We start from the raw sequence: 26,715 nt of genomic DNA on the forward strand, positions 1-26,715 counted from the left end.
AGAAAAACATAAAAAAACAAAAACAAAAACAAAAAAAAAAACCAAACCCAGAGATTAAAAAAAGGATGATTTTTGAAAAAACCTTCTATGGCTCAGGGGTTACACTAAGTATTTTTTCTGAATTACCACATTTAATTATCACAGCAGCCTCTACCAAGTTATCATTTTCTCCACTTTTATGGATGAGGAAATGGAGGCTCAGAATAATTAACTTGCTCACTTAAAGTCATGCGCACGGTAAGTAATAGATCCACATCTCAAATAAACAAAATCCATTCTAGTTAGTGTTAAGTGGAAAATGAATTACTGAAGGATATTAGGTATTTCAACAGGTTGTCCAGGAGAGTCAGAGAACTAGGTGTGGAAACCACGGTCAGTTAATCACACCAGATTCTGCTGAGGTACCTACTATTGCTGCCACTGGGCACAGGCCCCACCTCACCTGTCGTTTCCCCTGAATATGAGATATTACTTCTAAGTCTTCTGTCACCTCAGCCTCTGAAAACAGGATGACCCTGTCTACCTGTCCAGACTCTGTTCTATTTGGCACCTTTTTCATACCACTCTCCTCTACGTTGAAGGCTCAGGCTGGTGCATCTAATTGGTGGAGCCTAAGTCACACGCCTACATCTTGGGATGCAAAGGATGTTTGGGAGGGCGTTCCTGGCTTTTTCACTTTGGAGAGATGGGATTCGTGAGATGGGAAATTTTCCAAAAACAGAAGGACACTAGGCCATCGAGACAGCATGATAAATGGCTACCTCAGGGTGCAAGATGAATTAGCTATAATGGTCTTCTCATTTCATAGATGAGGAAGCTGGAGCCTACTGGGTAGCTAATGTTGGCCATGCTGTGCCCTCTTCTTAGATATTCTGGCCATGCTCCTTAGTCATATTTTGACTGAGAGGCCTTAAAAGAAGTGGAAATTCACAGCAAAAGAGAGCTCTCCCATCTGTCCTCTGCTTACCTTATCATGTTGGAATGTACTATGGAAACTGTTACTGAACTTTTATCTGATCTAAAAGGATCCGTGAGACATTTCTCCTTTAGATCTTGGTAAAGAGAGGAGAGTGTACAAATGTTGGGGGCAGGGGAAGGCTTCTCATGGAAAAGGTTTCTCATGGAACATCAAGTTCAGCTGAGGATTTTCTAGCTAGGTTCTGGAACAATATCATTAGAGTACTGAAGTTCTTATCATTACAGTTACTTTTCTTGAACTTTTTTAAAAGTTTACTTATTTAGAACCTAAAATTCACTGGTGGAAATAAAAACTACCTTCACACCGAACACTTTCAATTGTGAGACAGTTGTTTGTTTTACATGGTATAGCAATAATTTATTCACCAAAAAGTGTGAAAAGCCACAATTAACTTGGGCAGTAAAAGGCTATCACCTCCCCTATAAGCTAACCCAAAAATCCTAACCGGAAAATGCAAGTGCATTTCCTAAAACACTGGGATAGAGTGGGGACATGAAAACGTTGTTGGTTAGTATTTCAAAGTACTCAAAGTCTAAACCTACATCTGATGTGCGAAAAAATTAAATAATCCTGTCACAGAAAGACTCAATGATTCAAAACACTATCTTTACTGTTGGGAAAGGTATTTGTATCATGTCCCACTTAACAATAATTTTATTTAGAAACAAACAGTATCCTCTGAGCATTTTTTCCTAAAGAAATAAACATCCAAATTTTTTCATTTTGTTCTCCCAACAATCCTGTGAAGGAGGTAAACAACACTTGAACCACTTTTAGCATCAATTAATTTCTTTACTCCATTATTTATCTGTTTATACATTTGTTTTATACTAAGTTATTTTTAACTGTGGTAAAATATGTATGACATAAAACGGACCATTTTAATGATGTGTAAAGGGTGCAGGGCAGTAGTGCAAAGCATGTTGAGATTTTTGTGCAACCAATCTCCAGAACGTTTTCATTTTGCAAAGCTGAAACTCTATATCCATTAAATGTCTCTATCTTTCCTCTCACTCATTTTTTTAAAGAAATCAAAATCCGTTTTTAATAGCAAATTACCTATGTTCTTTAAAAGTTTTTATTGTGAGTGAAATACGATGTCATTATTAAACTTAAAATGTTCGGTAGGATAGGTGAACACTAGCTGCTGTGAGTCGGCAGTTGCCAGAACCAGGCCTTCCGGGGAAGGTATGCTTCCTGCTCTACCTTCCAGAAAGAGAAACTAGGTTTTGAGTTTGGGGCATTTCCCTAGCCCTAGGAAAAAAAGATTATTATTTTTAAAAAAAATTTTTTTAACATTTATTTTTGAGACAGGGAGAGACAGAGCATGAACAGGGGAGGGTCAGAGAGAGAGAGGGAGACACAGATTCTGAAGCAGGCTCCAGGCTCTGAGCTGTCAGCACAGAACCTCGAGATCATGACCTGAGCCGAAGTCGGCTGCTTAACCGACTGAGCCACCCAGGCGCCCCATAAAAAAAGAGATTATTTTTTTATTCACCTGTGTGATGTACAGTAGAGGCAGCAAGAATATAGTGATATTCTCATTCATTAAAATTTGGTATTTTATTTTAGAATAAAAATTAAAGGTAGCTAGAATATAAATCAATTCCTAAACAAGGAATCCCTAACTTGGGCTATGGGGATGGCATTGAGAATGTCTTCAACAGTCTACAATTACATGCAAAATGGTGGTCATGTGTGCTGTGTGTGTGTGTGTGTGTGTGTGTGTGTGTGTGTGTTTGCGTGCACATGCATGCAAAACATGCATGTACACTTTTCTTTCTAATAAGAGAATTCATAGATATTATTAGGTTCTAAAAGAGGTTTGTGATGCTCTCATTTCTAAGAAATTGTCACATAAAATCAAAATGGTGGAGGTCACAGAACAAATTCTGTAACATAATATGAACCCAAATTTAGGTATCCTCATACCCAGTCCCTGCTTTCTGGCTAATTTTCCCTTAAACAATGGTAGGTACACTGTTTACTAGGGACCTTTTCTCCTCTGATGGTAAGAAGCTATAAAGCAATGTGATTTCTGATGGATCTAGAATCTTTGAAAAAGGTTAGGACTGCCACTCACCTCCTTCTAACATCTATCAGAGTCCTCATCAAAGAGAAAAGAGCAAGTCCCCAAAGCAAAGAACTGTACATTATGAGTGAGCATAAAAATATTGAATTAACTACCAAACTTTTGACATTCTTTGCTTTTTACATTAAAACTAAAATCCTTCGATTTTTGTATTGGAGAGAAATTCTAAGCCTAAGAAATCTGGTGAGGGTATTAATCCTGTCGGTCTTGTTACTACCAGTTTCTCCATTGCTTAGCATAGTATCCAGCAAATAGTGAGTCTTTAATAAATATTTTTTGAATTTAATGAATTGAAATGCTTTGAACTGAACTAAAATGACACCTTTAGCTTGTTAAGAGTTTCAGGTAAGCCATTATTTAGTTATTTATGAAGCTATCAAATGTCACATGGTCATTTCTCTTTAACTTCCAGGGCAACAGTCTTTTTATAAGTTAATATCTGAGTCAACAATTCCTTTTGAATCCCTCTCCTTTTATTCTTTTTTCTATCAGTAATGCTATAGAAATGAAAAAGTAGTGAAACCTTACACAGGAAGAAAGGTTGACCTTTAGAAATGTGGTTTTTTTCTAGAAAAGTGGTATCCTGGAACTTTGCGATGGCAACTTGATAGACCATACAGGTCCATGTTGGACTCAGACCTGGGGAATTCAGAGACCAAAGTTCAGGAAAGGCTGCCTTATAAAACATTCAATTCATAATTTAACAAAGATGACTTAGACAGAGGGTCTCTATACTTTTAGATTTCCTAAACCCACACAAATTTCCACCTCCAACATAATTGGGATTAGTTCTCATAGCACTGCCAACTTTTCAATTTTTCTGAAGAAAAAAACACTAAAAGAATAATTTCCATATATTATCACCATCATTTGTTAAAGAAACATGCTCTTAACACCAAAATATATAGAATGATCAAAATCTCAGAATAAAGGACATTTCTTTAAATGGAATACATTTGGCTTCATGAAAAATTCATATTTTTTTAAAGAATTTTACTTCCGTCTTTTTCTTGCTCGTGGTGGAAATGTTATCACAAACCAATACTGATCAATGGGCTAGCATTTGGGAAGCGCTAATACAATTAAACTCATGTGGTCTGAGGTTTCTTCGTTTCCACTTCCAGATCTACTCTCCACCCTCCCCCACTCTGCTCTTTTCTGGGGAAGCTGGTCTCTCTGAACTTGTCATTCAGGAGCTCTTGCCCTCTGGTTTTATGGTAGACTCAGCCCAACGGAGACAGAGAAGAGCACAGGGTGAGAGAAGGGGAGGTCAGGCTATTTATTCCACTGGTCCATCTACCATTATGACTAAGCACAGGTTGGCTGTGGTTCTATTTCTCTACCCAGGCCATCAGCTCATAGACATGGCCTCCTGCTCAAGCTCTCTTTCTAGCTTCTCTAATAATACTCTGCCATTATCTCTTCAGGCTCTTGACTCCCTTCAGGTCAAGATGAGGCAAAGGTAATCTTTGGCACTTCTTGGGAGTGTCTCACCATCCTTTCTTCATGCCCTTAACTGTGCCCACATGTTTGTAAATAGTCCCTTCATTAAACTCCCCTTAATCGCTCCTTTGGAATGACTTTCTGTTTCTGGCTGAGATGTGCCCAACACATTTTTCATTTAAAAATGAAAAACTGAGGCCCCAAGAAGTAAAGCCCAGATGTCACACAGCTCAGGTCACGTGGTCAGGTCCAGAATATGGCCTTCCAGATTACAAACAGTGTTGTCCTTAGTCAGTGCTCATCTGTCATCCTCCCAATGGCTATTTTCTTCCCAGTCATACTGATAGGCACTTTCTGGAACCATCTTTTCACTGGACTTTGGCAATAACTGTAGTTTGTTCAAGTTTTAAATAAAAAACCTCGTATTAGCAGATTATTTCAGCAACTTGAAAACAGAGGAATACTGTTTCCATTAGAATGGATTGGAATCAGGAAAAACTGAGTTTTTTAAATTGCTGCTTAAGCAGAAATTGGCAAATGAGACTAAGAAACTATTGCAAAAGCTAAGCACAAAAGGACACAAGGATGATGAAATTTCCACTGTAAAATGAATGCTGATCACCGAAGATGGGGGTAGGGATGACATAAACTGTCCAGGGTAAGGGGCTGAGGTGGGAGCCTAGGGAAAAAGTTTCAGCATGAGAGATACGAGCAGGTTGTAGAAGGGTAAAGAAGTTTAGAGCCTCCAGGGCCTGTTAAGCAGTGGGGGGAGCAGTAGTAAATAGAAGAGACGTTGAGCTGAAGCTTGACCACTGCGAAATGTGTTGAAAGCATGTTTTATCGGGCATGAAGTTACTGCGTCACTGAGGAGAGGCTACTGTTGGAATCCTGGACATTACAACTTTTAGACTGCTGGAAATATTTAATCGTCTTAACTGGACCCATGTCAAAAAGCTCTTCTGTGAAAGTGCTATTTGCTATAATCACACCTTTAATCAGCCATGTTACTTTTAAATAAACACACATGCACATACTTAACCTATTAACTTTGTTCTCGCCACATACTTGAATTTCCCACTGTTATCATTCCATCATTTACTCTTACTTAAGTGTCTCTCTGAGGACATTCTCTTTATTAGGGTTTAAAAATAAGCTAGAAAGTTTTAATAGCACATGATTCTCTTTAAAGGAGTTGGGGCAGTGGAATGACCAATAATAACATTAAGTGAGCATTTCATCTAAGTTACCTGCTTTACCATATTTAGTCTGCACAAAAACCATCACCCAATTCCATGGCCATCTCCTTGCATTCTGCTACCCTAGCTTGTACCTGGCCTTTGGCAAACAGAATTTCCCCAGTGCTCTGATCCCTGTCAGCGTCCCAGACCAGATACATGGAGAATATTCCCCAAGGAAGCCACTGTTAGCAGAGAGGGCTGCCCCTCTGGTGTAACCACCAACTTTGCCTGCTGTGGCTTCATCAATGACTACTTACTGGGCTCCTACTGAATGCTCAGTGCTGTTTAGTCTGGTTTCTGCAGGCATGGGCCTTTCTATATATTGCACATGGATTCAGAGGCAGGGGAAGGACTTGAACCAGTCCTGAGGAGGGGAAGGAGTGTGTATGGCTGAGGAAGAAGAGGGAGGTCATCCGAAGATAAAGAAATACTGACGTAACTAAAAGTAAGGAAGGGGATGATGAAAAGATACTGAGATGGCTTAGTGACATCGAGAAAATTTAAAGTAGAAAAAAAAGAATAGATTTTCCTCTAGATCCTCAAGTGAGGAAACTCTACAACTAAACAAGAATTGACTGTTATAATTTTGTATAAGATTTGTCAATTAGAAGACTGTTAACTTGAACACACATGCATAATGCTCTAGTGTCTTTACAGTAATCACAGTTTAGTGGATTTTTAAATTTATTTTTTATTTAAAATTTTTTTTAAAGTTTACTCATTTTTCAGAGACAGAGAGACAGAGCATGGGCATGGGAGGGGCCAAGAGAGAGGGAGACACAGAATCTGAAGCAGGTTCCAGGCTCAGGGCTGTCAGCACAGAGCCTGACGTGGGGCTCAAACTCAGGGACCGTGAGATCATGACCTGAGCTGAAGTCAGACCCTTAACTGACTGAGCCACTCAGGTGCCCCCAAAGTTTACTGGATTTTTAATCTGTCCCATTCTTTTAGTTTAATCATCTTGGTTATCTTAGTTCCATGTACTGAAATGACTGGTTTGATATTTAGGTAGACATTTTTAAGGCAAAAAGCAGAAGTTAAAAACTGGAACTCCCATTGAATTGCTGGAATTCACCACTTGAAAATCCACAGACAGGTTCAAAACCCAAACACCTGTATAAATCATACATGTGACAGCATTTAACAGACTTTTGACTTGTATAATTCACTCATCAATTACTTTAACTACCAAGACAGATTGCGTTCATAATAAACACAAATGGCTTTAGACAGGGTGTGCCCAGAAGTGCCTGAAGAATAAACTTAATGGTAGAAATCTCATCTGCTGGTCTTCTGCCCTTGTATCCTGCAAAAATAGGATAAGGACTAATGACACCTAACTTCTTTAGGGTCCTTGAAATGACACACACACCTCTAAAACATCTAACCCTACGCATGTGCTTATTCCTGAAATTATTCTTGATTGAATTTGTATTCCTTTGTTTGGTAAGTGGGGGTTGCCTTCCATTAAAGACTGTTTACCTTTACATAAACCATTTTTACCTCTGTGTAGATACACTTAGGGCTCTTTCCCTTAAGGGGGAAGGAGAATAGGAAGGCAGGAGAGTGACAGCTTACACTGGAGTACGGATGCAGACGATAGACTGCCTTCTTCACAGTTTGCTCAGGACTGTCCCTACTTCACAACACATGGCAATTTCTTAAATCTATCTGCATAAAAAGTCCTATGATACTTAATAACAGTCTTCAATCAATTCTGTTTCATTTGGCCTTGACTTACAATGCTTTTATCTTACTGGAAATGATTGTCCTTTTTGGCTAGGGAAATTTGGGATGTTTGGAGAGAAAGACCCAGAGAAACAGATTAGTTTGATCTTACTTGATCTACTCACAAAAAATTTAAGAAACTACCTTTTGAGATCAAACATTAGACAGGAAGAGTTTCCCTGGAAATGACAACTAGATCTGGAAATCCCAATCTTTTTGGAATATTTGGGCCTCTTGAAATTTCCCCTTTCTGCATAAAATGTTTCACAGCATGAATTATCTACAGGTGTAGATATATAAGAATATTGTTTTGAGGCTAATTTTTTAAGATTTTTTTTCTGGACTGACTTTTGAAATGTACTGGAATCATTATGGGATGCTGAGGATCAATGATTCATTCCAAATATCATTGTTCTAGCCCAAGATGTTCATCCCCCAAAGTCTGATTGGTGCAGGGGGTGTGTGAGAGGGGGATTATGCAGCCGTGTGTGATCTAGGAACCAGGCTCTTTTGAAACACAGCACCATTTCTTTGCCCTGCATCCTATGGAGTTTCATTTTATCAAAGGCCCATGGCAGGGTCCTAGGGTTGAAAGTACTGTATGAACAATTGTAGGATCTTTATGGCTGGTTCCATTTACCACCAGATGGCTCTATTGTATCATTAGGAAATGCACACATGTATAAAAATGGTGGGATCCTAGACCAAAGGAAAAATACAAAGCACCAGTCAAAAAAAAAAAAAAAAAAAAAGAACACAGTTCTTTCTTTTTATGGGGTTAATTGGAGGCAGTTAGAGGAGCCTGCGCATTCATAAGGAATTCACAAGGAAGGTCACAATCCTAGCACATAAGAGGCCTCCCCTTTCAAGTTTTCATCTTGCTGTGTAATTATTAATTGTCGGGATAGCCAGAGTAGTTAGGAAGTGCTCTTGTTTGGGAACGGCCTGTGACTGATACTTCCTTACCAATTGTGTATACTCTCCTGCTTGTGGATGAGAAAGGGCAACTTCAGAACAACTTGGAGAGGCAAAGTCTACATATACCTCTGCTGACTTGAGTCCTATTAGCCATATTCTGGGCAAGAATGAGCCGATTCCAAACCCTGTGGTATCTTTGCTTGAATGAACCTTGGGATGGGAAGGTGGCAATCAGAGGAAGCAGGTTTCTCTGAGTTTACATGGTTCTATTCCTCAGGAGAGGTGAATGCTAAAAATAGAAGCACTCTAGGTGACATTTCTCACTAGGAATGTGAAATTTTGGTCTTAGCCTCTTGAAGGAAAGTTCTGTTTGTATCAAGAAAAAAAAAAAGCTGCAAACTAACCAAACTCCAGTGTGGATAATTTTGGTCTAACTTTCTAAAGCTGTTCATTGTCATAATTTAATATGCATTTTTTTTTACCCTCCTTTTAGACACTAAACTCTTGAGTAAGACCATTGTTTTTATAACATTTCACTCTTTTAAATTACTGTGTTTAAGAAAAAGAGATGATTTGTGTGAGTTTATTAACTCTATCCTTAGCCCATAAAGTTGTTTGAGATGCACTCAGGAAGCTATCCGTATCACAAAATAATATTTGATTATTGTTTTAAAGAAAGAGTCCCTGGAAACTGGACAGATGGCGTTTACTTTGGCACAACTTGAGGCCTTGGAGATTTGCCTGAAGGAAGCAGAAGAAAAGGCTAAAACCTTATCTGAACAGGTAATACCTGTCGTTCACACTGGAAATGTATGTTCCTTAAGGGTGCAGGAGAACAAATGTAAATCTAAATACTTGTTTAAAAAAAAAAAAACAGAAGCAGAACAAACTGTTAATTCCCAAAATAAAGTTGGGGGTGGGGTGTTGCAAAATGGTACAAGCTTCCAGTTATAGAACAAATAAGTCATGGAAAGAAAAGGTACAGCATAGGACATAGTCAGTGATGTGGCAATAGTGTGGTATGGTGACAGAAGCTAGCCATACTTATAGTGAGCACTGCATAGTATATAGAGATGGTGAGTCACTATGTTGTACACCTGAAACTAATGGAACATTGTGTGTCAACTATACTCAAAGTAAATAAACAAATAAATCTGTTAAAAAAAATTTTTTTTATGTTTTATTTTGTATTTGAGAGAGAAAGAGAAAGAGTGTGAGCAGGGGAGGGCCAGAGAGAGAGGGAGACACAGAATCTGAAGCAGGCTCCAGGCTCCGAGCTGTCAGCACAGAGCCCGACGCGGGGCTCGAACTCACGAATTGGGAGATCATGACCTGAGCTGAAGTCGGATGCTTAACTGACAGAGCCACCCAGGCGCCCCTAAATAAGTCTGTGTTTTGACCTCTGCCCCTATTGATGCACATACATGCATGCATACACACACCAACACACGCACACAGAGGGCTTCATTCATTTTAGGTATAACAATAATTACTTCAGTCTTCATGGATTTTTCCGGCCTTTAAAACTCTTTTTACGTTTGTATTTTGATTTCCATTCACCTTAGCCCATGAGTTAGGCAAGCCATCTTTAAGCAAGTAGTTCTCCTGAATCAGTGAAGCGTATTTGCATTGCAAACATCAGGTAAGTCCAGAGGTCAGATAAAACCTCCAGGGAGCACAGAGGAGCAATTTTCTCAAATTGTTGGAGGAAACAGAGATTTGGCTTCCCTCTTGGGTCTTTAAAACTCACAGGAGCGGTGGAGCCCAACCAGTAGTGGGCTGTACTCGACGCTCTAGAGATGACCTAGCAGGGCTCTCATGTCAGACACGGTGACTGTAGAAATCAGCAAAGATCAGATCAGGGACTGGCCGGTTTCCCAATATTATACTTTGTAAACAGTGTAGTGCACAGCACAAACCCCAATGTTAATTGTTGCCTCTCCTCCTGGGCAGTGGGGTTTGGCCCCTGAGAGCAAAGTCACTCCTGGAGATAGTGAGTGGCGGAAAAAGGACAGAAATGTTATAAACATTTATTGATTTATTGTGAATTGATACATTTTGTTACATATTTTTAGAAACTTTTGAAGAAGTTTTCATTTTTTTTTGCGTACTAAGGTCTGTCTAGCAAAGTTTGCTTACATCAGAATTTTATAAGAATTTTTGTGGAGGGGAACCTGGGTGGCTCAGTAGGTTAAGCGTCTGACTCTTGGTTTCGGCTCAGGTCATGATCTCACAGTTTGGGAGTTCGAGCCCCACATCAGGCTCCTCGCTGACAGTGCAGAGCCTGCTTGGGATTCTTTCTCTCCCTCTCTCTCTGCTCCTCCCCTGCTCATGCGCCCGCATGCGCACATTCTCTCTTTCTCTCATTCTTTCTTTTTTCTCTCTCAAAATAAATAAATAAATAAATAAATAAATAAATAAATAAATAAGATTTTTTTGGAGAGATTAGGGTAGATGGTGCTTGTGTTATATATTACAAAAAGTATAATTAACATGTAATGTAATGACACACACAAATGGCCTCCATTTCTTTTTCCAATTTACCGAAAAAGTACATCTCTTCCTTAGGGATGTGTTTATTATTTACTAAGTGTGGTTGATGTAAAAACTTACGTCAGTTAATGAAAGGGTGTTGCCTTAGGCCCAGACCCATTTGGAAAAGTTTCTATGTCAGCCACATGCCATAACCCTGGCTTGCCAATGGGTCTTGCTTCTAAAACAAATAAAAACAAGTCTCAAACTGTAGCAAAATTATGAGTTATAAAGAATATAATGATGGACAAGAGCCTCCAAACCTGGAAGAGATTTTGAATGGCTAATGAAAAGAGGGCACCCTGGCCGGTATTAGGTTGCACGGAGAAGATATATATGTTTATTTTGTAACTGAAGGCCTTTTAATGTCTTCACATTTAAACCAATAAAATTTGATTCGCCCATAAAAGTAATCATTCCGTTTGTTCTTTATAAAATATTTTTATTTTACAATAAAAACAACCAGCCCCTAACACTGAAGATTCTTAGCTCCGTGATCCTTTCTGTAATATCGAACAATTAGTTCCATTTTTTAAAGTATTTGCAGATTAAGTATATAAAATGCTAACTGGATTTTATTCAACTTCTCTGTACCTACAGTAAGTAAGATGCTACTTAGATGTTTGGGGAAGAAAGATATATAAACAGGGCTTCTGTACCCAAATAGCTCACAACCAAAAGAATCATTGAAAGAGGAAGTAAGCGGTGCCCGGGTGGCACAGTTGGTTAAGCGTCAGACTTTGGATCAGATCATGATCTCTTGGTTCGTGATTTTGAGCCCTGTGTCGGGCTCTGTGCTGACAGCTCAGAGTCTGGAGTCTGCTTCAGATACTGTGTCTCCCTCTCTCTCTGTCCCTCCTCCACTTGCACTTTGTCTCTCAAAAATAAATTTTGTTTTTCCAAAAATGAATAAAGGTTAAAAAAAAAAAAAGAAAAAGAAAGAGCAAGTGAGTGAAAATACGTACTTGTATAGCTCCAGATAAAGTCTACAATAGCACTAAATTGGAGGGTCTATGTGTGTTCCTTTCCTGAAGTATTGCCTTTGGATTTGCCAAATTTGTATAACCAAGTGAATTTCATTGAAAAAAAAAAAAACAACCATATTACAGGCGTTTTCAACATTACATTTTTAATTGAGTATTTTATTAGATTTGGCTGTCTCTACTATTAGAGTTGAAGAGTTAATCAAATACAGACACTGCTGAGAGGATTCAATCCTGAAAATTTTGCTTCCTCCAGTACTTTAGTTTTTAGTCTTATTCTTGAAAACATAAAAAATATGAGAATATTCCCCTCCCCCCATATTTAAGTTCAGTAGACAGTTTTAAAATGTGATGACAGAAGAATAGGGAAAGGCAAGGGAAGTAAAAGACCTTCCGTGAGGCTGAGATAGGAAAATATTTCAGAATCGAACACCTGTGTCAAACAATCAAACATTTGTCCACTGGGTGCCACTGTCTTCCTTACCAGGCTATGCCACTGAGTGATTACAAAAACAGAAGTTGTCATTAGTATTCAAGACAATGATGTGTGTGTGTGTGGGGGGGGGGTGAGGGGGTGGGGTGGGGTGGCTATTTTCTCCTATATCCAAGTATGCCTGTTAAAGCTTCTTTTAAATATCATTAATTTAGGACTTGTCATAAGGATAGTGGAAAATACTAGCCGGCTTTCACTGGTAGTCCAAATTATTTTTGTCAGTCCTATGGCTGAATATTGGCCAGACAGGCTGGTCTGTGGCCCAGAAACAGGTTGAGGAAGCAGAGGTAATGGCGAGGACAAAGATTTGTGCTGGAACCAAGGAGTGGAAGCTCATGGTATTGTTAAGTAATAGATCCTGCCTTTGAGAAAAGGGTAAATTTCACTGTTAGCCAAAGCGTTACCTCCTGGCTTTGCTTCTTAGAGAAGAACATAGAATTTACTGAGAATGGAAAGTATAGATGCCTAGGGCTTCATCTACACCAAAGCATCTTTTGGTCCTGTGCCTCAGTTTACTTATAGTGAAACTTTCTAAGGTCCCTTCCAACAGAGTTTCTACTGGTTCACTATGAAGAAGAAGAAACCTACCAACAGTGACAAAATAAGAAGATTGTGTCCACTTCCTCTGTGACATCACACAGTAAACAGAATTCCTTGTTGGTTTCTCTCTAGCTAACAATTTTTCTTTATTTCTCTGCAGTCATGTCTCTGTTATAAAAATAAAAGCAATATGAGATCAGGATAATCGGCGATTAAGATTTATAATCTGAGCTATTTACAGCTGTAAGAAGTTTGCAGCAACTCAGTTGGCCAGAGTGAGAAAGGGGCATGAGAATCAAACTTTTGTCCTAGGTAATACAGTAAATAACTCATCATTACCAAGTTTTGCTGAAGAAAATACTTGATTATATTTCCAGTAGGTTGAGATCAGTGGGAGGAAATGCCTGGAAATTAGGTAGTAGATAAAGGACCAAGAGGACCAAGTAGAAGCAACGGAAAGTGTTAGGGACTAGAGAGAAAGGAGTAAAAACGCTTCTGGAGGATCATAAAAAGCAGTTTTTGCATGTGTGCTGGTTTCTATCAGCAGTGCAGATGGGAGGGATGAAAAAAGGGGCTTGGGTGGGCTGCAATTTGTGACCACACACAAACAAATAGATCCCACAACTTTTGTGCTGAGATCCAACTGTTTCCTGTGCAAAGGAAATGTCAGGAAAAGCCACAGTTTCACAATGGAACCCAGATCCAGAGGTCTCCCAGTGCAGAGCGACTCTGCAGGGCAGTTCCTGAGACACTTCCTCAGGCAACAGTTTTGGCCCATGTCTCTCCCATTCATCAGCAGCTTCTAGTTCCCAGCTCCTAGCAGCAGACCCAGAAGAGCCCAGGCTCCACTACTTGCTAGATTAATGACCTTGGGCAATTTATATAATCTCTCTGAGTCTCAGCTATCTTATCTAAAAGGGGGTAAACAAACTGTTATCATAGGGCACTTGTGAAGAGGAAATGAGACAAGTGTATCTGGCTCTTAGTAGTTTCCCAATAAAGATTCATTTATCTTCACTTTTAGTGGTCATAACAAAACTATATAGGGGCTCCTGGGTGGCTCAGTTGGTTAAGCCTCCTCTAACTCTTGACTCCTGATTTTGGTTCGGGTCATGATCTCAGGGTTGTGAGATCAAGTCCCATGTTGGGCTCCACAGTGGGTGTGTAATCTGCTTAAGATTCTCTCTCCTTTTCCCTCTGCACCTCCCCACTACCTCTCAAAAGAAAACAAAACTGGGTGGTTCTCTGTGTCACATGTCATGGGCTAACGTGTGTGTGTGTGTGTGTGTGTGTGTGTGTGTATAAGGAGCTTCTTTTTTTACTGGTGTGCCTCAAAAAGTTCAAAAGACACCCAAGTTGCAACATAGCAGTTCTTCAGCATTCACCCTCTTAGAGTCTCTCAAGCAGGAAACCTCCCCTCCCACCCCAGTTCCCTTGTCCTGGCTTGGCTCTCTCAGGATCGAGCTTTCTCTTCCACTCTTTTCAAGGTATTCTTGTGGTAAAGGGACTTTAGTCCTTTAACCTTTTCCATCCTTTCTGCTTCATCTCTTGGGTCTTTTATTTCCGCCCATTCTCTGATTTTGCTTCAGAGTGGGAGCTGAATGGGCAGTGGTGGTATGTGGTCATTGCAGGGTTTTATGGGGAAACTGAGGAATGGGGGAAATCTGTGATCATTCCTTCACCAGGGAGGTGAACCCACTAACAACTACATAGTCAGAATTAGCTTCATGTGTCTTAGGGATACCATACCTAGAAAATATTGGTTGTATATGAAGTGTGCCATCCACTCTAGCTAGTAAAGAGATGTGATTTGATGCAAGAGCTAGGAGGCTCAGGACCTGAGCCAAAATCAGGAATTAGAAACTCAACTGACTCTGCTACCCAGGCACCCCATCATGGTTCCTATTCGTAAGAACATATGGTCATAAGCCAAAACCGTTTAAAAGATGTTTCCTGGGGTGCCTCAGTTGGTTGAGCGTCTGACTCTTGATGTGGGCTCAGGTCACAACCCCAGGTTTGTGGGATCCAGCCCCAAGTTGGGCTCTGCACTGAGTGTGAGCGGGCTTAAGATTGTCTCTCTCTCTCTCTGCCCCTCTTCCCCACTTGCGCACACACACACACACACTCTCTCTCTCTCTCTCTCTCTCTCTCTCTCTCTCCCCCTCTCTCTTTCTCTCTCTCTAAAAAATAAAAAAAAAAAAACATTAGAAAATAAAAGAAGTTTCCTATTCAAGCAGCACTGAACAAAAACTTATCTCAGTTCCCAAACTGCAACCAGGAGAGCTCTAGCCGATTGCTGGGCACTACCCCCCAGAGTTTCTGATTCAGTAGATCTGGGGTGGGGCCAAGGATTTTCCTTTTTACAAATTCCCACTCTAAGTTGAAGTTGCAGGCCTCATCCAAATCTGCGGGCAAAGGGTTCTCTTCATCCCTGTCCCATGTCCCAGCAGCAAAGAAACTGATTGAATCAATTAGGATTAATCTTGGGTACATAAAACAAACAACCCCCCAAAAGAGTGGCCTAAACAAGACTCAAAGAATATAAGTCTAGACACAAGCAGCCCAGGACAGGCCTGGTAGCTTCACAACCCTCAAAAGCCTGGGCTTAGTCTCTTCATGCATTCACAAACACGGCTTCCAACATCTAAGAGGTACTTGCAGAGGCAGCCATTCTATACACAGGTCAGGCAATACGAAGAAGGAAAAAGCAAATGCAAAATGGGGCAGACAAGTGCCACCTGTGCAACCCCTTTTAAGAACTTTTCTCAAAAACTCAGTTAAAAAATTCTTATATCCCTAACCACTGCTATTTACCTGGGGGCTAAGAAATATGAATATTTAGCTAGGTGCATTGCCACCCTAGGAGTATGAGGATTCTTTTACTAAGAATGGGAGTATTGGAGATTAGGCTGGCAAATGGAGATCTCTGCCTTGCTCATCCAACCCCTTAACCATTCTGTTGCACATAGTGCTTTGTCCTGGTAACGTCAATGTTCTACATCTGTATATCAGGTTTTCCAGCGCCGTTTGTTGAAGAGCTGATTCTTTCTCCTCTGAGTGGCCTTGATAGCCTTGTCAAAATCAATTGTTCATAGATGTATGAGTCTGTAGACTCTCAGTTCTGTTCCACTGTTCTGTACCTCTGTGACTTTCAACAGGGACTCTCTGGTTGGAAACCCCAGGTAAATTTTTGAGTGGAAACTTAGATTTGGTCTTCTGGGTACTTTACCAAGATACTTTCTTATTGTGAGAAGGTAGTGGACCTCTCTTATTTATGCAATAGCTGGAGATAGAATGAATCGTCTAAGTGATCCTTCACCTTAAGCATTTAGTATAGCAAGCAGGCAAGCAAAGACAAAAGACTAGTATGTTTCACTCTAATAACCCAAAATAATTCATCATTTTATACCTAAGACTCTAAAATAAACTCCCATTATTTGCTTCTTAGTATTCAATCTATATTTTCTTTAACTTTGGGAATAGAAAAATAATAGAGATCTTCAGCAAGTTTTTAGAGGCTAGATATGTGTTTGAATGGCTAAAAGTGATTCAATACATACTGAGACTGCTTTCCCAAAATGTTCTGGTTCTTTTTTCATTGTTGAAATGCAACAGTAGATCCCTTGATGTCAAGTTTATTTGAAATAAGTAATGTGCCCTTGGTAGGAGTATTCATTTCTGCAAATGCTCAGAAATTATGCTTGATGTGCCAATCTGAAATCATGAGTTTTTGTGAATGAGTTTTTGTTTTCCAATCTATTTAGAAGTCTACTTTAATGCCATAAAGTCACAAGCAGTCTGTTTAACCTGGAATGGGTTTCTTTACACCATGAAACCTAGTTACTGGAAATTTCATTTAACACTTTGCTTCTGGTTGATTTTACAGCAGAATTCCCTCTTAACACACAACCACATTCCCTCTTACTGAAGCAGATGCCAATTCCCCCCCACTACCCGCTTATTGGATTGTTGGGCATTAAGTGAGAGCTTCAGAGAACGTAAGGGAAAAAATATGAGCTGGTGAAGAGATGTGTTGTTTTGAATAGAGTCAGGCACAATGAAAAATGGGCTTCTGTTACTATTGTTGTTACAGGAGGGACACATGGACTGCTGGCCTGTTACATAACTAAAGACTTCCTTTTGCTTATAAATGTCAAGATCAAATAGAGGTCAGTTTTAAATAGCTGACCGGGCACTAATAAATGTGACTTTCTTGTCTAAGAAAAAGCAAAATGCCTTATCCTTTATGAGTCATGGCTCCGCTGATAAGAACAGGTGTTTTTTGTGTGGACATTTTCTTTATAAGGTTTCACAGAGATGGTAAACTTTTACTTTCCTTAATCTTTATAAGAAAATTAGTAAATCAGGTATATGATTTTGGTAAATTATTCATTTAATGTTTACTAAGCCTGTACTGTGAGCAAAGCATTCTTCTAGGTACTCCTATGTATGTCAGCCAAAGGCCCTGGAAAGTCTTATCCCCATTTTGCAAATGACGAAAGCTCTTTTGTGGGACTGCAGTCCCTTATCTGCTCTTTCTATACATTTCTTCCTTGGTGACTTGCCCTAAAGCACACAATGTGCCAAGAAGAGCCACCTCCTCATCATTAGTCCTGATCTTCTTCATGATCCCAGACCTGACTATCCAACTGCCTACTGCATAGTGCCATCCAAGTTCTCATTCAACTCAAAATCTACCTGTTAATTAGCTTCCTGCTTCAAATTTGTTCCTTCTCTCAAATTTGTTCCTCCTTGTCCCTAAGCTGGGACAGGTGCCCCCAGCCACCCTGTGGCTCATATTAGAAATCTAGACAGCTTTGATTCTTTCCTTTTCCTCATTCCACACATCCAGTCAACTGCTAAGCATTATGAATGATGCCTCTCAAACAGTTCTTGAATACATCTTCTTTTCTCTATCTCTCCCATCATCGTCCTGGTTCAGGCCACCAACTGCAGACACTTTCATTATGGTCCTTGTTTCATTGTGGTCCTCAATACCACATCCAGAGGGAAGATTCCACAACGCATATTTCTCCTTGGCTTAAATCTTAAATTAGTCCCCTTATATTCCTTAACAGATCCTTCCATCATTAGTAGTCAGACACCCCCTACTTGTTTCTCCAGTTTTATCTTACACCACTCCCTGCATACCACCTTTGATTCCTCGTACATGCCATATTCTCCCTTACTTTTCTCATTTAAGAAGAAACAAAAGGTTTTGTTCCTCAGAGCCAAGTTTTATTTAATATATTCTTTTCCCTCTGCTTCTACCTATAATTGCTCCTGCTACTTCCTCTTACCCTCTTTCCCATTATCCACAAAATCCCAACAAACTCCTATTTTAAGATCTTCAATTAGATGCTCCTTCCTCAAAAATGCTTTTCTTCTTCCTTCAAGTTTGGGTTAGATGTCCTTCATAGGTTCTTTCATAATCCATCACCCACTTCCCCACCACCACCAATTATAATTACCTTACTTTACCATATGCCTCATGGAAGAAGTCCCGACAGCGACTTCCCTGAAGTCTCAAATCAAGTTACAATCCATCCACTTTATGTCTCTGATGTCAAAGCTCATGCCCTTCCCAATATAGCAATTTGAGCTGACTGATAGGCAATGGGGAACCTTTAAATAGGGCATATTCATATTTGCACTTAAAAATTCTGAGGGTACTCATAAGGACAAATTTGTGAGGAGACCAGAGCCAGGCACATCGGTGTGTAGCTCTTGAAAAAATTCAATTTGGAAATGGTAAGTGCCCATGAGTGGTGAAGAGAAGATAGACTTAAGAAATACTTAAGAGTTGGATTTAGTGATTAATTAATGGAAAAGTAGTACCCAAGACAAATCTCAAGCTTTAGGTGACTGGGTGATCAACGTTACCCCAACTACCTTAATATTTGAATCATTAAATATTAAAGGTGATTCATTTCCTTTGGAAGGGTCTACGTAAGCTCAATTTGCCCCACGTATGTTCTGGATTCTTCTCAAAGCTTTGTAATTTGGATTTCCTCACTTAGGTCTTATGAATGTTGTAGTCCTTTAATATTACATCAGACCCTTGATCTATGTCTTTGAAATAGGCTTTTCTTCTCATTTGTCAGTTCCTGGGGTTTTAAGGTGAAAATATCAGATGGTCATGTGTTTTGTGTATGAATATCTTAGTTATTAACCTCAGGAACAGTTTAAAGTTTAAACGTAAAGTTGTATAAATGCAAGTCTCTTGCCATCATTGAATGGATGTATAGTCACAGGGCAGTTCTGGATATTCCTTAGAGGATGTTCAAAGTCAAAACTATGAGCATAATAATACTAACAGATTATTGGCATTTTCCATTATCATTCTTTAACAACTAGATGTTTCCCAGATGTTACAAGAAAAGATTGAACGCAAAGCAGGTATGTGAAACCAGCTGCCCTGTATTAAACTAGACATTGAGGAGGTCAGGGGAGAAAGGGAAACTCCTGAGAGAAACTCAATAATGGCAGAATGCATTTCCCCCAAGCCAGAGAGCAGAGTCAACTCTGAGTCCGACCAGCAGGGGGAGTCTGAGCTCTGTTCCATGAAAGAGCTCTAAGAATGTGCTGGAACTTGGACAGACTGGGGGTATCCTAGGAATGAGTCAGTCCTAGGCCACTACAGCTGTTGACTTTAATTTCTCAGAACCTGGTATTATTGTTTTTTGACTTTTACATCCAAACATTTGACCTTTATACCCAAGTCAATGATTAATTGCCTCACTTTTTCCCATGTCTCATTTCTCTCTGATATTCTTTTTTTTTTTTAATTTTTTTTTCAACGTTTATTTATTTTTGGGACAGAGAGAGACAGAGCATGAACAGGGGAGGGGCAGAGAGAGAGGGAGACACAGAATCGGAAACAGGCTCCAGGCTCTGAGCCATCAGCCCAGAGCCCGACGCGGGGCTCGAACTCACGGACCGCGAGATCGTGACCTGGCTGAAGTCGGACGCTTAACCGACTGCGCCACCCAGGCGCCCCTCTCTCTGATATTCTTATCCATTCATAAGACCCAGAGAGTTTTTTTGCACATTAAAGAAATCTTAGGAATCTCTGTGCCTGCAACCCTAACTTTATATTTCAATTATTGATTGATCATTGGTAAATATTTCTATTTTCACTCAGAGCTTAAACTTTCCTCTATTATTCAGATTTCTTTCACCCCAAAACTTGGGGGTGTTAAGGGTTGATCCCCTCCAGATTCAACTGTTGAAGTTCTAACTCCCAGTACCTCAGAACATGACCTTATTTGAAAGTAGCGTTGTTGCAGATGTAATTTGTTAAGATGAGTACATAGTGGAGTAAGATGGGCCCTGAATCCAATATACCTGGTATCTTTATAAAAAGTAGAAATTTAGACACAGACATACAGGCAGAAAGTCACATGAAGACAAAGGCAGAGACCAGGGTGATGCATCTACAAGCCAAGGAATACCAATGATTGCTAGCAAATCACCAGCAGCTAAAGGAGAGGTGTACAAGAAGTTCCTTGGAAGGTTCCTTAGAAGGAACCAACCCTACTGACTTTTAAAATTTTTTTTTTTCAACGTTTATTTATTTTTGGAACAGACAGAGACAGAGCATGAACGGGGGAGGGGCAGAGAGAGAGGGAGACACAGAATCGGAAACAGGCTCCAGGCTCCGAGCCATCAGCCCAGAGCCTGACGCAGGGCTCGAACTCACAGACCGCGAGATCGTGACCTGGCTGAAGTCCGACGCTTAACCGACTGCGCCACCCAGGCGCCCCCCTACTGACTTTTTAATCTTGGGCTTCTAGCCTCTAGAAATCTGAGATAATAAATTTATGATGTTTAAGCCACACAGTTTGTGGTACTCTTTTACAACAACCCTAGCAAATTTATATAGGGGTAACTATGCTTCTAAATTATAGGCCTTTGCAGATCTATTTTAAGATGTGCATGAACCTAGAAATGGCTGGAAATAGATTTTTAAAGGGAGAAATATTAATAAGTGTAAAAGTCTGTTTTGTCCAGGATGGAGGTAGGATGAGGAATGTGTTGTTTGTTTTCAGCTATAAAACTGAAACGAGACAAAACCAGTTTTGTGAACTAAGTGTATCTTCAGACATAGGGGTTCCTGCCCATTCCACAGGTAGAAGAGGTAATTTATAAAGTGCTTACATCTGTTATTTATTGCCAAAGAATTTCATAGTTTTTAGTACTAGTCCAAGTCAGCTTACAGAGCATTTAGCACAAGGGAAGCCTTTGTTTTTAAATGAAATCACTCCTCTCTCTGTAGTATGAGCTCTGCAAGATTTGTTGAGACTCAGTTTGTTTTTGAATGACCCTGGAAACCTATCCTGCAATATTATTTGCTGTGTGTCTGTGTGTGGGTTGTGTCGGAGATCTAGGAGAAAAGACAATGAGAAGAGATAAAGATGAGAATTCAAATTAATTAATGGGGTGGTTTCCATAATTGCACTCTCTGATGGATTGGGTGGATGATGAGAGAAAGGGAAGTCTGGAATATATTTGTGGCTTACACATATAGATGGGTGATTCAAGACAGAAGTCTGGGGAACATATAAAATATGTGGACTTCATTTTGAATACATTAATTTTTAGATGCCTAGTGTACATTCAGGTGCCAATATTAAGTAGGTTGTTGGATATACATATACTTTAGCCTGAAGCTAAGTGGTTGTATGTAAAAAAAAAAGGGGGGGGGAGTAACCAACATGTTTAAACTATGGCACCTAGGGGTGCCTGGGTGGCTCAGTTGCTTGGTCAGTTAAGCAGCCAACTTTGGCTCAGATCTTGATCTTGCGGTTCGTGAGTTTGAGCCCCACGTCGGGCTCTGTGCTGACTGTGCAGAGCCTGGAGCCTGCTTTGCATTCTGTGTCTCCTTCTCTCTCTCATCCCTCTCCCACTTGCACTCTGTCTCTCTCATAAATAAACATTAAAAATATTAAACTATGGCACCTAATGGCTAGTGTTTAAACCATAGCATCCAATGAGATCAGCTGGAGAATGAGCATAGATAAAGGAGGGAGTGGGCCCAACACCAAACTCTTAGGTTACAATATTTAAAGAATTGAAAGGAAAAAAAAATGTTGCCAAGGAAACTGAGAATCAGGAAGAAATCCAGAGAATCATGTCCTGGAAACAGAAAGAGGAGAGTGTTTCAAGAAGTACTTAGATGGAGTACTAAGATGTGTAATATTTTACTGGGAGATTGAATGAGATGGCTAGAAATCTGTGCATTATGTTTGGTAAAATGAGGATCTAGGCAATCTGGACAAGATCAGTGTCAATAGCATAGTGGAGGGCAGAAGGCAATTTAAAAAGAGATTAGGAGAGAAATGTAATTCAGAGTAGTCTTCTTCCCAGCCCCTGGGGAAATTTTTTCCCTGTAGTTTGAGACAGAGAGAAAAAGAAAGAAAGAGAAGGCACGCCAAGGATGGTGAAGTGAGAGAATTCTGAGAATCTAACGTAAGACTCAAGAAGTGCCTCTACTTTCTAGTTAAAAAACCAATTAGTTCTCTTTTTAAGCCAATTTGCTTTGGGTTTCTGTAACATAACCAAAAAGGTTCTGACAAATACAGGAATTTGGTGACATACTCGAAACACAAACTCAATACCACTCCCCACCAAAGCAACATCCTCTAGATGTTTTCTTGATTGTGGTCACGGAAGAAAAGGACAATGAACATTCCCAGGGGTCAGAAGCAGACACAAACACATCAGAAACATTCACTCACTGCACGGCCAGGACAGGCCTTGTTACCTCTAGCCAGTACAAGGTGGTGTTTGCAGTGGCCAATGACAACTGGATGTTATTTCTCCTTTTCCATTTTTTTAAAAAGGAGAATTATATTGTAATTATATTGTAATACCCTGTTTTTAGGGAGGGTATGTTTTCTATTTAATCTTTAGGTATCATATTATGATGTGTCTCATCTGCATGCGATTGAGGGAAAATGCACATAATTTGGAGATATAAATGTGGAACAAATGAAGTAACTTGATATGACTCTGGGTTATCTCCTTTTGGTGGAGAGGTGAGTGCATTTTAGGATTCATGTAGAACAGATGCATCATATTATGCAGGTACCTTTTGGGAAATGCATATGCTTCTGAGCATAATGGTATAATTGTGCTTACTTAACACCTACAGCATGGACTCTAACTGGCCTCTGTTTTTATGTCTCCCTTTTCTGGAGAAATGTTTTTCCTGGCTCCAATCTTATAATAATTCTGTGGTTGTCAATCATAGTATTCTTACCTACAGGAAATGATCATTAAGCACATGACCTACGTTCTAATCAATTATGGCACTCCATTTTTCTGGCCATAAAGACTGACCCAGGGGAGGTCACATGAACTAAGATGGGCTAAACAGAGTCCTTTTTCAGTCTGTTACTAGAGGAAAAATTGTCTTACTATTGAGGTCATGAACCTGGAAGGCTTTAGGTAACATTTCTTCCCACTGTGTGAAGAAAGATTGTCTGCACTGGGAAATAATGAGACCAACATAAAGGCACAGCACCAAGATACAGAGGTAAAAAGAGACAGAGTATGATTACCTCATCTGAGTTTGTGGATCTAGTTGTGAGTGAAACAAAAATCTACTTCTGTGTCCCCAGTTATATAAGCCAATAGTTTTTTTTTTTTCCTTACAAAAATCGTTGGAATATTCTAAGAAAGTGACAACAGGGTAGGTAGGCAACTATTTTTTTTTTTAATTTTTTTTTCAACGTTTATTTATTTTTGGGACAGAGAGAGACAGAGCATGAACGGGGGAGGGGCAGAGAGAGAGGGAGACACAGAATCGGAAACAGGCTCCAGGCTCTGAGCCATCAGCCCAGAGCCTGACGCGGGGCTCGAACTCACCGAGATCGTGACCTGGCTGAAGTCGGACGCTTAACCGACTGCGCCACCCAGGCGCCCCGGTAGGCAACTATTTTAAGAAAAGTCATTATTTTAAGCTATCAATGGACATCTTTTGTTCACGAGAATTACTATTAACATGTTTATATGCTAAAAAGGATCGACCAGAAAGGGTGAGATAGATAATGCAGAAATGAATGGGGGGGGGGGGGGTGGTGGTGCGCAGTTCAGAAATTACAGGGGTCAAGGCTTTGTGATCTAGAAGATGGGCTTCAAAGCCAAGTGAAAGGGCTGGGCTTTGACAAAAGAATATCTTCTCCATTTGTTTAATAAGGATGCTTTTCCCAGTTAAAGTCTTATAATAAGGCCAGCACAGAAGAGCTGTGCAGAACATAAGTTTATGTGCAAAACAGGTTTTGAGGTAGAACAGTTCCAAATTGGTTAATTCAGTGGCTCAAGAAAGTCACCAAGAACAGGGGTGCTACCCTTTGCCCCATCATCCTCAGTGTTAACTGTGTCCTAATTCAAGAGTTAAATGCAGTTAAAAGATACTGAAAAAAAAAATGGGGCGCCTGGGTGGCGCAGTCGGTTAAGCGTCCGACTTCAGCCAGGTCACGATCTCGCGGTCCGCGAGTTCGAGCCCCGCGTCGGGCTCTGGGCTGATGGCTCGGAGCCTGGAGCCTGTTTCCGATTCTGTGTCTCCCTCTCTCTCTGCCCCTCCCCGTTCATGCTCTGTCTCTCTCTGTCCCAAAAAAAAAAAAAAAAAAAAAAAAAAAAAAACGTTGAAAAAGATACTGAAAAAAAAGAGACATACTTCCTCCCATGGGTCTCTAAAAAAATCTGGTAAAACCCTTTTCCTGGGGCTCCAAGGGCCTCTCCTGGATGGCAGGCTCATGCTTAAAATAATCTTTCATACCTGGGAATGAGACCAACATGGCTGGTTTAGTTTAATTGTGATTCATTCCCTGGAGCTGGACAAGGCCAAGCTTCCCTAAACACATGGCTGCTAGCTAATCCAAATTGGGTGCCTGGTAGCAGGGGATAAATGGGTAAACAACTGTCGGGAAACAGATTAGCAGTGCCTGCTGCAGTAAGGTTCATAGAGTAAGGCTGGTGGGAAGGTGAGGAAGTAGCCATCTGGCAGCTTCTAGTTCTTCAGTAAACTATTGATGAGGTAGCCATTTGGGGTGAGGGGGGAGAGTGGAATTTTGAAGAGAGAGAAAGTAAGAAATGATATTTGAGGAAAGCATAGAGAATCATACTATCTCAGAAAAGAGGAAAGAAAATTTACTAAAAGAAAAATAGAATGATATTTTGATTTCAAGGGAAGGATACTCAACACCGAGGTTTATGTTCACTACTTTAAAATGAAAACGGTCAATCCAATTTTGTTAGTTTTCTCTAATAGCATTCAAGGAAATGACATAATGCTAATAATTTTCTTGACCACTGAGAGCTAACTAGAAAGTCATTTTATTTTGTGAAAATCAGATAACATACAATTAACCATTTTGAAGGATGCAATTCAGTGGCATTTAATGGATTCACAATATTGTGCAAACACTACCTCTCTCAAGTCTCAACACTTTTTCTTCACCCCAGAACACTTTGTACCTTTTAAATAACTGCTCCCCACAAACCCTCATCCTATCCCCTAACAACCATAAATTTCCTTTCTGTCTCTAAGGATATACCTCTAAGGATATGGATATTCTTGATATTTTGTATGAAAAGGGTCATACAGTAGGTGACATTTTGTGTCTGGCCTCTCTCATCTAGCCTAATGCTTGTGCAGTTCATCCAAGGTATAGCAAGTATCAGTACCTCATTTCTTTTATGGCTGAATAATATTCGTTATATGTCTACAACACAGTTTCTCTATTCCTTCATCTGTTAACGGACATTTGGTTTTCATCATTAAGCTAGTATGAATGATGTTGCTGTAAGCATTTGTATACAAGTTTATGGGTAGATGGATGCTCCCACTTCTCTCAGGTGCATATCTAGAAGTGTAATTGCTAGGTCATATTGGTAATTCTCTAACTTTTTGGTAAACCACCAAACTGGTTCCCACCATAGCTGTACTATTTTATGTTCCCAAAAGCAATGTACAAGGTCCCTGTTTCTCCACATCTTCACCAGTACTTTCCATTTTCTTTTTTTTTTTAATTTTTTTTAACATTTATTTATTTTTGAGACAGAGCGAGACAGAGCATGAACGGGGGAGGGGCAGAGAGAGAGGGAGACACAGACTCGGAAGCAGGCTCCAGGCTCTGAGCCATCAGCCCAGAGCCTGATGCGGGGCTTGAACTCACCGACCGCGAGATCGTGACCTGAGCTGAAGTCGGATGCTTACCCAACTGAGCCACCCAGGCGCCCCAGTACTTTCCATTTTCCATTTTTTAAATTGGCTTTACAGTGGCTTTGAAGTGGAATCTCATTGCAGTTTTGACTTGCAGTGAACAATGCCATGCTCTTGAACTTTTTCCTTTTCTTTCTTTTCTTTTTTGGAATTAGGAAACATTTCCATGTTTTCCCACACAATTATTAACCAAAATTACAAAAGCAGATTTATAAAGTCACATATCAATAACAAAAAAGGAAGGAAATGAAACGTATGACATCTTGAAAAGTTCCACTGGGCTAAAACTCTACAGGTGAACTGTGGTTGCACAAGCTATATTCATTCCTGCATTTTCTCAATAAGTTCTTCCTTATATTTGTTAGAATGATTCACTCTCTTGTTCATCAATTGAGATTTCCTACTCTTTCTTGACTCAGTTTTGTTAATTTGTGTCTTTTTAAGAATTTTCCTATTTCATCTAGATAATCTAATTTGTTGGCATCCAACTGTTCACAGTACGTTCTCCTAAACTTTTAAATTTCTGTAAGGTTGGTAG

The 26,715-nt window shown here is 39.9% G+C and overlaps 1 protein-coding gene across 2 annotated transcripts in view; it reads left to right on the top strand.

Annotated features, from left to right (window-relative positions):
- Positions 1 to 26,715, top strand: part of CCDC192 (coiled-coil domain containing 192) — a 215,460-nt gene that overhangs the window by 25,176 nt on the left and 163,569 nt on the right. For both annotated transcript variants that reach the window (XM_045487571.1, XM_045487563.1), the window contains exon 3: positions 9,074 to 9,181. In XM_045487571.1, the coding sequence (XP_045343527.1) occupies positions 9,074 to 9,181 (108 nt within the window). The remainder of the gene's footprint in view (positions 1 to 9,073; positions 9,182 to 26,715) is intronic.

The sequence above is a fragment of the Leopardus geoffroyi genome, chromosome A1 (assembly GCF_018350155.1).
Source record: "Leopardus geoffroyi isolate Oge1 chromosome A1, O.geoffroyi_Oge1_pat1.0, whole genome shotgun sequence".
Classification (NCBI taxonomy): Eukaryota; Metazoa; Chordata; class Mammalia; order Carnivora; family Felidae; genus Leopardus; species Leopardus geoffroyi.